The following is a 13700-nucleotide window of genomic DNA, read 5'->3' on the forward strand; positions in this document are numbered from 1 at the left end:
ATATAGATATAGATTGGGAGATGCAAATTCCCCAAATTAAATGCTTCTGCATTTAATGATAATTTAAATGACAAATTTAATTCTTTCACAACAAAATACAAACAAAATGTTTCTATTTAATTAACCATTAATACTAAAAAACAGAAAATGGTTAGGTTACTTAGAGTGAAAAAGTCTGTTGTCAAATACCTAATCGATGAGAAAGTATTTGTATAAATCCTTAAAAGTCTTTCAAATTATTCAATCAACAATTTTCTAATCCTCATTTGCATGCGTTATTTCTACCGTAATAATATCCTCCTTCCCCTTATCATTAATTTCCACTGTGATATTTTCCGTTTTACAAACATCATCTTTCGAATCTGTTAGAGAAAATCTAGTACCCGATGATACCTCCATCGATTTCCAATTGCCCACTATAGAAGCACGTTTAAGGGACATTCTACCTTTCGGTGCTGAACGATCATTTGTTTCCTCTAAAGCACTTAAACTACTGGCAATTGGTAAAACTCTATGAGGAAATCTAGGAGAACCTTTAACTCTTTCCCTTAGCGAGGGATGTATTTGAGCTATTGAGGGTCTACGATTGGTGGGTAATTGAAAATTTACTTTAGTTTCTGGTTCTAGAATATACTTACGTTCTACCTCTATGATGGGTACATTAAAGGTGGACTGTGTGTGTTGGGGATAATGGGGTTGGCGCTGATGAGCTATATCTATAGTTTCAGCTGATATGGTGGGTATGGGTAGGAAATTGGGATCTATGGGTGTTACATCTAAATGAGTGCCACTTTTGGCTAATGACTTACGTTTGAGCGGTTTCAGATTGTTGTCTGCCGTCTGATGAAGACCTAAATCTCTTTCACTATAGATGGCATTACAGGAGGCTGTCTGTGAGGAGGGTATGAGTCGTGTAAAAAGACCCATATGGGTCTTTAGAGCTGCCTTAATACCCTTTTGATCTGCCAGGCTGGCTATGGAACCCTTATTACTAGATTGTGTGCGTGTGAAAATACCACGTATTCGGTTGATTAACCCGGTTTTAGCTTCGGTGGCATGTTGGTGGGCTAAACGCAGATTGAAGAGATCTTGGGCTGGCAAACAAGCTTCGGCTATAGTACGATCTTCCAGATGAGGTTGGGAAGCAAATGTTACCGATTTTCTCATGGGTATTTGCATGTACTCGGCCGAAGGCCAACTAGCTCTGGGTATGACAGGTGGGAGTACAGACAGCAGAAGATTTGGTAATATACCAGATATGCTGGGTGTGCGTGATTTACTGCCATGACTGGGAGCAGGCAGGTGGGTGAAAGTATCGCTGGTAAAGGTAACTTCGGGCTGGAAATAAATACAGATAACAAAAGGAAACACAGTTTATAAATTTATCTGAAATAGTATTTCAAGACAATTAAATTTATATTTTCTTGGGACGAAGACTCACCTTTAATGCCGCAAATATGGAAGTGGAAGAGGAAGTAGTTGTTGATGCTGTACCTGATTCCAGCATTCTTTCCAGCTTTTTAATTTCAGCATCTAAATTGGCTATCTCCTTTTTGTACACACGATTTTGTACCTCTACTCTATACTGCAACTCTCGTCTGTCATCTAAAACAAATCTACGGGTATTACACTCCATTTTCAAACCCATGCTATGGATAACAGGATCAATAACATCATCTTGGGGAAAATCACAAACACAAACAAGGAAATATTAAATTTAGGAAATTTTTTAGCACAATTTAAGTTTCTCAAAAAGGGATGTTGTTTTCTGTTGAATATTAGCTAAAAACTTACTTCTTGCCCATATATCGTGCAGCTTGGGTATGAAAAGCAAACATAAAGTGGCTGTTGTTGAGGTGAGTATTAATGCTGTTATCGTTATGAAAGCCAATGTAACACGTTCGGATATAAGATTTGCCAAAACCACTACAATGCCACTTGTTATGACAACGCTGTACACTGACACTCCAATGTATTGTGAGTCATTGAGAGCTGGTATTTTCACGTGACGTGTTTCCCAGGCCATATAAACGCCAACAACAAGCAAAAGACCCTTATAGCTGTACAAAGCTCCCAGCCAGGTTTGTGTGTGTTGTGAACGACAGACTTCAACCTGGAAATGAAATGAAACGAAACGTAAATGTTACAAAATGGAAAAAAACAACTGTTATTTGCTATATTCGGCTGTGCAAAATTTTATAAACCCTTCACCAAAGTGAAACAAATTTGGGAAAAATAATTTTCGTTGAAAACTAATTTGGTGAAAAGTAGGTGAAAAACTCGAGGTAGTCGAGGTATTTTGTTTATATCTCACCCATTTGTGAGTCGATTTTAAATCTAAGTTGGACTATAGCGGATATATTGATTTTAATATCGATATCCTTTCAATTGCATTTAAAAAACTTCGTTTTGGAGCACACTTTAAAGGAACTCAAATTGATGTGGATAACAAACGGTACGACAAACTTATCATATACATATATCTTAAACATCCTATTGAAGGGTATAAAAAGATGAGAAAGAAATGAGTACATATAGACAAAAGGACAATAAGAGCTTCTGGTTTATTTTTAGACATTTCTTGTTTAGATTAAAGATGCTTACAAATTCAAAAGGATGGATGAAAACTGTCATACATATGTTTAAGCAAATAAAGAATTACATTTCTTTAGTGTAAGTAATCTCTATTTAAGCCTTAATGCTAATTGGAGACAATTTGAAGAAACAGATTTATCTTGTAGGCAAAATCTTTTAAACACTTAATTTGCTTAAGACAATATATCTAAAAATAAATTTAGATATTTTGTCTTAAGCAAATTATGTTAGCCAAATTCAAAGATATCTGTGAATGGCACTCGCGAAAATCCAACATTTTCGAATAATTTTCTAAAATTCTATTGTTTGAATTCAATACAATTAGAAAGTACAAATACAAAATTGATGAATAAACAATCAGTCGGGGTTGTCATAGAATCCAATCATTGTCGGAATCGGTTTTGAAAACGACAGAAAAAGTATATTGGTCTAAGTAAAATAAGTTTTTGAAATAAATAAAAGATTTCAAATGTATTTTATTTCGTGGTTACGTCTTTTTCGTCAAATATTTGTCATGTGTGACCCTAGTTCAATTGGCCTTTTTACATTGATACCGTCTAATAGCTGATCTAAAGTAAAGGCATTGAATTCACATACCGGTTAAATAGAGTTAGTTTATTTACTAGCTACCTAAATATCTACTAGATCAGCTACATTACTAGTTTTAACATTTACGGCTATTAATTGACATTGACAAATAGTCATACAGAGAAAACAGATTCATACATAGATTTTTTCGGTTCTATCAACAGAAAGTCATTTGATAAAGAAGAAAACTTTTGTTACCCCATCTAAAATTTTGCAGCCACAACTGTAAAATTCAATCAATAAGATACAATCATTCGATTGGCAACAAATTTGGTTGCTATCACAAATCTGTTTTCTCTGTGCATTTAAAAAGACTGTAACCAAACCTTCCTCCGAAAACTATAAATATAAATAATAAATAATATATAAATAAATACTTTTTAAAGTACAGTACAAAGTGAACTTTTAAAGTGGCTACATTCTAGGTTACTTAGATACACTAATGATAATTGGCTCCACGCTAAGTTAAATTGGATGTCAATGTATATTGACACCATGAGAATTATATCAACACAATTTTTATTAAATCAGTTTGTTCGAATTATTCAAAAAAATGTGCAGTACAAAATAAACGTTTAAAGTGACTACACTCTAGATTACTTAGAGACACTTAAGTGACAATTTTCATCACGCTAGATTACATGGGATGTATAAAGTAACCAATTGACATCTCTCTGCACTACAAAGTGCAGATACGCGCTAATCACTTAGCCACAGAAATCTTATTTGTGTTGTTCTCTATTTGTATTGTTATCTATCGATTTTTATCTATATATCGATTACTAAGTCATTAATATAGACAATATAGATATCTAATGATAGATATTTCAAAGTCCATTGCAACGATGTATATATGGCTGTTGTAAGTTGGACCTACAATGGGTCAAAATCGGGAAAAATATTTTTTAACCCGAATTTTTGTCACTTAAAAGATTATTTTTTCACAAATAAATTTAATTTTTTTTTTAAAATTAAAAAAAAATGTTAGAAAAAAATTTGAAAAAAATTCAAAAAAAAAATATTTTTTTTTTACCTAAAAGTATTTAAAAATTGTATTTTAAAGTATAATTTGGTGAAGGGTATACTACTAGATTCGGCACTGCCGAATATAGCTCTCTCTCGCGTGAAGTCCGGCCAACCAGCCGAATCGACATTAAAGCCAAATATTCATGGCGTTAGGGTAATGCTCTGTATTTGAACCAAAAGAGTCCTCTCTATTAGGAGCTGCTGAAATATGGCCAGACCATCACATGGAACCTGACCCAACGCAACTGATTCGTTTGAAGCTAGCATTTGCCGATAAACGCGCAGAATATTATCATGACAAAGCTTGGTCACATTATGCAATACCTGTTAAAAACTATTTAGAATGAAGTGGTTGGGAGGTTTTGCCTCACCCGCCTTATATTTGTGGATTTTTGCTCCTTCGCTAACATTTAGAAATTGAACTATTAATTGCATGTTTAAACACTCAAACAACTGTATTTTTGTATTTTTCTACATTTTAACAATTTACTTGCATGTTTTAATCAATCAATATTTTAAATAATCCATCAACAGTTTGAATTTAAAAGAAATTCCTTTGAAATCTTGATTATTAAAATTGATGTACAATGACCTTTGCGCCCATAAGCTCTTTAGCCAATAAGTGTTAATTGAAATAAGCAACAGCAAAATATTACAAAGTCATAAAAAATTCATGATTTTAATAAAATTATTCAAAAGAAATCCCATAAAATCTTATTTCCCCATTAAATTTTGAGCAATTTCAATTTCATTTCAGTTGCAAACAAATTGAAAAGTCAACAGCATAAGGAGAAGCAGCAACAACAAAAAAAAAAAGAAAGAAAACAAATACGAATACAAACACACAATATCAACAACGAAAACATTCCCAAATGGATATGGACAAAAGACAAACACACTACAGCCAACAACAGCTAAAATACAAACAAAGTCATTTACAAATTTATAAACCAATAAACCGAGACCCCAAATTCCCCTCCTCCCCCTTTTTAGCAACTCAAAATCCAGCAACGCCAAACTGACACTTACGCACAAATGAAAACAAATACTCAGACACAAAACACTTGACATATAACACTTTTACAAGGACCTTTCATGTTGTTTATCCTGCACAATGGGTATGTTGGAATGGGGGGGGGGTTGTGTAGCAGCAGGGATAATGTATTAATATAAATGGCTTTCTGTATGAATGTCACGAGAGTTAGCATTTTGATTGTATGTGTATGGTTATTTGTACTTTACCTGCGGCTGATAGACGACACTTCGATCTATATTGCTGATTTCCAATGTTAAATTATGCAAATGCCGTTCCATGGGATCAGTGACAACCCATAAGGTGACAACCAGACCATCGACCAGCAACAGGCCGCACACCAATAAAATAAGTTGAATATCCTGTAGCATTTTATCCTTGAAAACACTGCCGGTGCGTGTGAAAATACGATGAACACGATATGTTTTGGCAAACATCGAACCAAAGGCCAATGAGAACCCAGCTGACAGCAAATAAACTCGTGCCTGGCAAAGAAAAACGAAAAAAGAAAAATAATAAGCAACATGAAATGAAAACATAAACTAATTGTAACAACAAGGCGACGAAAAATACTTGGTATTTTTTCTTTTTTTATAAGATGATGGCAAAATAAGAAAAATACCTATATTATATATTTGATTTTCTTTTATGGCTTAACTTTAATTTGAAAAACTTTTAAGGCGAAACAAGTAAATTTAAGACGACTGTATTGAATTCAAGTTTTTATTCCAAGGTGAAAGTTATAATATAGAAATCGAAAAATACTTACATAAATAGGTATTGCAAAGGTCAATATTTACATTTTGGTTTGGTGAAGTCATAATAAATCATAAATTTTGGGGCTGTTTTTTTTTGAAAATTTTAACGAAGTTAGGGTGAAATGATGTTTAAATATTAATTCGGATTGCATTAGTTGAAAGCAATGAATCATATTTGAGGACATTGCGAAAAAACGTGATTATTACAATTTTGAAATATTAAACAGTTTTATTCTTAATAAATTTTTTATACAAAAAGAAGAATTTAAGAAAGTTGGTCACGCCCGACTATAAAATGTCCTCCACTGAGTATTTTTACAAGATTGTACTATCAATTTGAATTTAACGGTCTGTAACGACTAATTTCTCGCAACGTTTACTTATCAACAATGTTGATAACTCACTGTTATTAACATTGTTTGTAAGTTCTGGAAATAGAACATTCTAGTTTTGTCCGTTAGATAGGTAATTCATGAAACTACTAGAAGATGGAACTGTGTATATAAATAAACTGTGAAAGTAATTTATATGTTTATAATGTTTATTATTTGCGTTATATGGCAAAAATTAATTTAAAGCAAATCTCGGATAAAATATACATAAATTAATAAATCATTGAATATAAAATTTCATATTCATATTTTCCAAAAAATCTAAAATTTTGAAAAATATAAAAATCTTTAATTTCACAATTTAAATTGAAATAAAATTTCGCAATCCATTTAATCACTGTATTATGTATATTCATCATACTCTTTTTATAATTTGTTAAAACATAAAATAAAAAATGCAAGGTGTCTGATTCATGTCCCCGTCTTCTATCAGTTATATTAGATCGAACTATCCAACAGTATTTCAGGGGGACATGTGTAGAGGGCTGGATGAAATCTTTGACCGATATTGCCTATTTTAAATACCTCGCTAACCTTACCAACACACTGTGGTTCCAAATCAAAATCTAGGTGGACAAAATTATGAAAATCGGTATCTTCAGAATTTGGAAAAACTAAGTTTTTTCGGAAGCTGACAATCTGCTCTCCTCCAATACAAATGGGTTTTTCAATTGGACATTTCGTTTTCTCGACAGAAGCGCCAGAAGTTCAACAAATTTTGAATCATATTTTCGTTAATTTTCTTTATATTTTACTGCTTTACTAAATTAGATATGTCTCAATTGTTTTACCATATAGAAATTCATACTTCAAAACATAGATAAACATTGATATAGGCTTTTATTTAGTGTATATTTTATATTTATGGACCTCTCCATTTTCCTCTTATAGTCCTTTAAACTTAGGTCTCAATTATACTGATATTTTTTTTTCTAAGAATATTATATAGCTTGCCAAAAAAAAAGACCGTCGAAGCCCGTCCAATGACTACATACATCATTTAAAGAAACTTCTGGGGAATGTCTTTGTAAAAAAATTGTAGCCGCCAGCACCCGCCGAAATACTTTTTTTAAATTTTTACGGAATGGAATTTTTAGAAATATTTCTTTATTTATTATTGATTTTTATATATTTAGACCCTACTGTATATAGTAAATACAGATCCTTTTAAAAACTTAGTTTCAGAAATACATGAAAACGTATTTTTTTTTAATTTTTATATTAATGTTTTTTATATGTATATCTAGACCCTACTGTAACTTTAAAAAAAGTTTATATTGATCTTTTAATTTTTTTTTTGGAATCGGAGATACCAATTCTTTATAAAATGAAAGCCAAATAATTTTGTCCACTTAGAGTTTGATTTGGAACCACAGTGCAACAGGGAGTATTTTTGGAAAATTTCGGATAATTTTGGCTAAATTATCTTAGAATTTTATGAGAACCCAGAATATATATGGGGGATTTCATATCAAATGAACAAACATTTGAAATCGATGTCTTCCGTTCGGGATGAAATTAGCACCAAGATTAGTTCTATTGGACATTTTGGTCAAGCATGTCTTTTTTCTCATCTATGTAACATATTACCTATTGTTCTTAGCAAAATGTGTCCCAAATAGTTTATATAGCTATTTCTTCAGTCTGTCGAAAAAAGTGTTTTTTTCCGAAATCAAAAACTTTTTTGAAATTTTTACAAGATGTGCCCTTTTTTTCTCAAAAGAAATCTTAGATATTTTCTTGATCGTTTATTGAGATGCGAGTTGGATATCTATCATAATAACGGCCATTTTCACAATGTACGATTAAAAGTTAACGTGAACTTTAACCGCAAGTTAGGCTAATATGAATTTCACAATGTACGATTAATTCTTAACTGACACTATTTAACAACAAAGTTGCTGTTAAATATAACCGAATAAATTTCTCCGGTTAGCATCTTAATTGTAAGAAATATAATAAAAGAACATGGAAAAACATTTATATTTTTGTAATATTTATAATTTTTAAAAGTGTAAAGCGAAGAAAAGTAAATTTTGCACGGGGTGATCCATATACCACCCGGATATTGCACTTTCAAACCAAACAACAAATTTGCACTTTTCCTTGTTGGTTTTCAGTAATTGTTGTTCAGTTTGTTCTGTAAATTTTACAGTTAGGTACCTTAATATTTTTGAGTTTTATACGTTTTTTTATTATGCTTTGGTTAAGTAATCAAATGATGGTGAAACGTAAATCGGTAACCATTGGTTAAATGGTCCCCGTTAAACAAACCGACAGTTAGTTCATTTTCCGGTTAAAATGAAATAATAGTACATTGTGAAAATGGCCGTAAATGTTTTGTAACTCAAAACATAAAATTTTTTACATTTTTTGGAAAATCAAAAACTTTGTTGACTTTTTTTTCAAAAATTTTAGGTCTTTTTCTTTAAGACCTTTTTGGTCGCTTAGTGGGATGCGAATGGGATATCTATCAAAATAAATATTTTTTAACTTAAGACAATTTTTGACTTTTTTTGTTGCAAAATCTAACTTTTTTTCCAAAATGGGCCCTGTTTTTAAATTTTTTTTGCTCAAAAGAAAGCTTAGGTCAATTTCTTTAAGAGCTTTTGGCCGCTTAGAGGGATGCGAGTGGGATATATATCAAAATAAATGTTTTGTAGCTAAAGACGTAGAATTTTTGTGTTAAAACATTTATTTTGATATACTATATACCACTCGCATTCCACTAAGAGTCCAAATAAATGTTCAAGGAAAATATCTAAGTATTCTTTTGAGAAAAAAGGCACCGTTTTGAAAAAAATTCAAAAAAGTTTTTGATTTCGAAAAAAAAAATTTCAAAATTTTTTTAGTTTTTTTTCGCGAAGATTGGAAAAATAGCTATCTAAACTAGTTGGGACACATTTTGCTAAGAACAATAGGTAATAAGTTACATGGATGAGAAAAAACACCTGTTTGGCCAAATTGTCCAATTTTGACCCCCTCTAACTCAGAGAATTCTCGACCTATCTTGTTGAAAAATTGTGTCTGAATTACTATATAATCTAGGTGAAAATTTCATCCCGATCGGAAGACATCGAATTCAAAAGTTGGTTTACTTGACATGAAATACCCCATATACTAATGTTGGTCTTCGACAACTACTTTGGTGTGTTACATTTTTATTACCACCTCTTTTTTGATGGATGGTATAAACATGGTAGTGAGTGAGTCATGAGAACCTCAAAAAAAAAAAAAATTTATAAAAAGTGTTTTGCTCATATACTCGGTATAGGGTATCATATGGTCGGGATTGGTCGACAATGTTTTCTTACTAGTGTTTTTAAATAAGATTAATTTGTGATCACATTGACTTTTTTTAAACAAAATGTAACTATAAATGTCTACTATAACTTGGTAAACTTCAGAATATGTAAATATTTAACATTGTTAACAACATTTAAATTTGGTCTCCTTTAACTAAACGTTACATAATTTAAATTTTGTAAAAAAAGACAGACAGACGAACACTAAAATAAACATACGTAATTGATGTGTTGAAAGGAAACTTCTGGTGTATATTTTTGGAAGGACGTTTTTCAGCAAATAAAATTCATGCTTAATTTATGTAAATAACAGCAAATAACAAAAAAATAAAACAAATTGAACTACAATTTTTATTCCTTTTCCTTAACATCTTGATTTTGTTTGATATGCTGCTTTAAAGAAAACAAGCAAAAGAAATTGTAAAAAAAATGTTTTCCTTTTTATACACTTGTTGAAGTGTAAAACTACATTTCCTTTTTAAAGTCTAACAACCACCATCAAACCCCCCACAAATACACACGTTACACGCACCTTAAAGCCCTGGTAATAAAGCAAACCTCTTAAAAAACTGTTCAACGAAAAAATATTCGGTTGTTGATTTTCTTATATTTTGATTCATTTTCAATGTTTCCCTGGTGTGACATAAATTTTTCATTTCGTTTTATTTATTTTGTTTGGGTTGGTGTTTTTGTTGTTGTTACTGTTGTAGTCCTGAATGCTTAAAATGTCTATATTTTACTCTTATATTTATGTAATCCTAGTGTTATTATGTTGTAGTATTGGTGGAAAAAAGTACAAAAAAAAATATGTCTGTTGTTAATGTATGTGCGTGTTTGGAATAAATGTTTGCATGTGGTCGGTCGTTTGTTTGGTCCTTCCTTGGCCCTCATCTATTCATCTTCCATGTCTGTTTTCGTTTGTTTGTTTGTTTGTGTGAGAAGGTGATTTGATTCTTTAACAGTAAATTGATGATGTGATTTCTATTTCCCTTTTTCTCATATATTTCCGTTTGCATTGTTGTTACAGTATATATTTTTATGTTTGAAATTAATTCCATGTTTTTGGGAATTTTCTTTGTTGTTTGCCAACCACTTAAGTGTAATTAATTTATTGTTTGTTTAGTGGTTTTGTATTTATAATGACCGAGAAAATATGTACAAAATAAACATGATCTATGGGTGAAAGTGTATGTGTGCCTTAGGGTGGCTCTCAGTTTGCACTGCTTCAAGGTCCCAAGGTCTTAAATCGTACTCCGTCATCTACAAACCAAATATTGAAAATTTGAGCAAAATCCGACAACGTAAGAGGTTTTACATTTTATTTGGAGTTTTTTTTTTTTAATTTAAAAGTGAAATATTTAAATGAAAATTAAATTACCCATAGGTGTTTCACAATTTGATACCAAAAAAATCATAAAATTTCACACATTTCTCAAATTTTCATTTTCAAAATTTTTTTAAACGAATTTGCAATTAGTTGAATATTGTTTTCAAGAATTTAATTAAAATTAAATGAGGATTAAAAATGTAAATTTTTGTGGTTGTGTCTGTTATGGATTAGCATTGGGACCGATTTGAATTAGGAGGATTTCTTGAAAATTTTGTTTTTGGGCACAAATTTGTTGAAATTACTTCTTTAAAAATCCTTTTGTTGCCTATTTTCTAATATTTAATTTCGGATTGCTTATTTATGTTGCTATAATTCGTGTTTGTAATTTAAAATTTCTAGTACGTTTTGAACTCTTTCATATCTGGAACCTTTAAGAACCGTTTCCTTATTCTATTCAACCATAGCTTTTAAACAAATACTACATTTTTTACGTCATGTTAAACTAAAGTCAAAAATACGGTTTTAAAAGAAATTTCATACATTAATTAGATATGCATTAATGGGTTAATTTGTGTTAAACTCGATATAAATTCTTATAGGTACCAGCAATTCTAGGCGACTGTCATTTAGGGTGACAACTAGTTTCCTCAATAGCTACGTGACTAGTAATTTTAACTTTTGCCTCTATTATATACTACGTTTATACGTGGCCTATTCGCAAATAAAAATTATTTGTAATTAATTAACTCACTGTTTATAAGTCACTTGGTTACGGAAATTCTTGATTTTATTAGATGCAGGATGGTAAACTTTAATAATTTGGTAGCAATGTTATTGGTAAAAATATGATAAATTTTTTATTTTTCTAAATATAAAAAAAAAGAATCAACATTTCGTGTTTATTTTGCAATCCAATGAATTCAAAAACGCAACGAAATATTTATAAAATGTCTTAATACGTTAAAACATATGGCAATATTTAAAATCTTATTTGCAAATAGTGTCGTTAATCAGGAATTGTTTTCGTGAGTTAGCTATTCGCAAATAAAAAATTAATTCACTGTTTATGCGGCAATTTTTTCTAATTGCAAAATTTTTATTTGTGAATAAGTAGTGTGTATAAACGTAGTAATAGACTGTCTTATAGCTGGTCCGAGGTAGTCAACGCATTGGATTCAGATACCGATTATATAGATTCAGTTACCCTACTAGCCACATAAATGGTTACATGATCAGCTACATAACTAGTTATTTAAATATGTATGGGTGCTAATTGACCTCACATATTCAGTTAAAAAGTTATTCCATATACATTCCAATAACCGATTGATTTTAAACAAAACTTCCTCCAACAACTCTCCAATACATTACTTCTGCTGGGTAAAAAGTAATTACTTTCTAAAGTGCTGTACAAAATAAATGTTTAAAGTGATTACACTCTATGTTACTTAGAAATACTAAAGTGACAATTGACTTCACGCTAAGTTACATTGTATGTCAGTATACTTACGCTACAAGAAAATAAACTGTATGAGAATTATATCAACACAATTTGTATAAAACCTCTTTTTACGAAATACTCACAGAGAAGTGCAGTACAAAATAAACGTTTAAAGTGACTATTACTTAAAGGTACTTGATTCACAATTGACTTCACGCTTGATTACCTAGGATGTATAAAGTAACTAATGGGGGAAGTTTTGCTTTAGTTCTTTGAAAAAATTAATGTGAATGTGAAATGGTGAATGTGTTTTATCGGTTTCATTGTGAGAGAGACGGTTTATGTGGTTCAGAAGTGGTGATTTTGATGGAAAACAAATATCGCCCAGGACAGTTTGAAGACCAAGAATTGGAGGGATTACTCTATGAAGACTGTCGTAAAACTCAACGAGAGCTTGCAAAAGCATTGGCAAGCATTGCAGCTGAATTCATCCAAAAGCAGGGAAATTGGGAACCATACGAATTGAAGACGAGAGACTTCATTTTGAGAGACATTGAAAAACGAGTTTGTATGTCCAAAAATATGCTTGACCGCTTTAAAAGAAAATCAGTTTTGCACCGAATCATTACTAGCGATGAAAAATGTATCCAATACGATAACCCAAATCGCCGAATCGACACCAAAGCCAAATATTAGTGGCGATTAGGCATTGATCTATATTTGATGGGACCAAAAGGGTGATATTTATTAAGAGCTACTGAAATCTGACCAGACCGCCAGAGGGAACCTTAACCGAACGCTACTGATTCGTTTAAAGCAAGCATTGACCGAAAAATGCGCATACTACGAAACCAGACATGAAACCATAATATTCCATCACATATGATGCACAGCAAGTTTCTTTCACACGTCCGTGCATCACATATGATTCACAATTAACAAAAAAAAACTTTGGACGTACGGCAATTTTTGTTTTGTATGGGGACAGGCAAAGGATTAAGAATGAAGTAATTGGGAAGTTTAGCTTCACTCGCTTTATAGTCCAGACTATACCACGACCGACTACTATTTGTTTCGATCGATTAAGAATGCTCTCTCTGGGATACGCTTCACTTTGCAAGAGAATATCCGATATTAGCTTGATTCGTTCTTGGCTTCAAAAGATGAGCAGTTCTTTTGGCTCGGAATCCATATGTTGCCAGAAAGATTGAAAAATATCAATGACCGGTACT

General features: G+C 31.4%; 1 protein-coding gene across 1 annotated transcript in view; it reads right to left on the bottom strand.

Moving 5' to 3' along the window:
- Positions 1 to 255: 255 nt before the first annotated feature.
- GABA-B-R3 (gamma-aminobutyric acid type B receptor subunit 3) overlaps positions 256 to 13700 on the bottom strand; it is a 30997-nt gene continuing 17552 nt past the window's right edge. Inside the window, exons 7-11 of the mRNA XM_065499384.1 lie at positions 5452 to 5727; positions 1795 to 2113; positions 1442 to 1677; positions 702 to 1338; positions 256 to 647 (exon numbers count right to left, since the gene is read on the bottom strand). Of these exons, the coding sequence (XP_065355456.1) occupies positions 256 to 647; positions 702 to 1338; positions 1442 to 1677; positions 1795 to 2113; positions 5452 to 5727 (1860 nt within the window). The remainder of the gene's footprint in view (positions 648 to 701; positions 1339 to 1441; positions 1678 to 1794; positions 2114 to 5451; positions 5728 to 13700) is intronic.

The sequence above is a fragment of the Calliphora vicina genome, chromosome 2 (genome assembly GCF_958450345.1).
Source record: "Calliphora vicina chromosome 2, idCalVici1.1, whole genome shotgun sequence".
NCBI lineage: Eukaryota > Metazoa > Arthropoda > Insecta > Diptera > Calliphoridae > Calliphora > Calliphora vicina.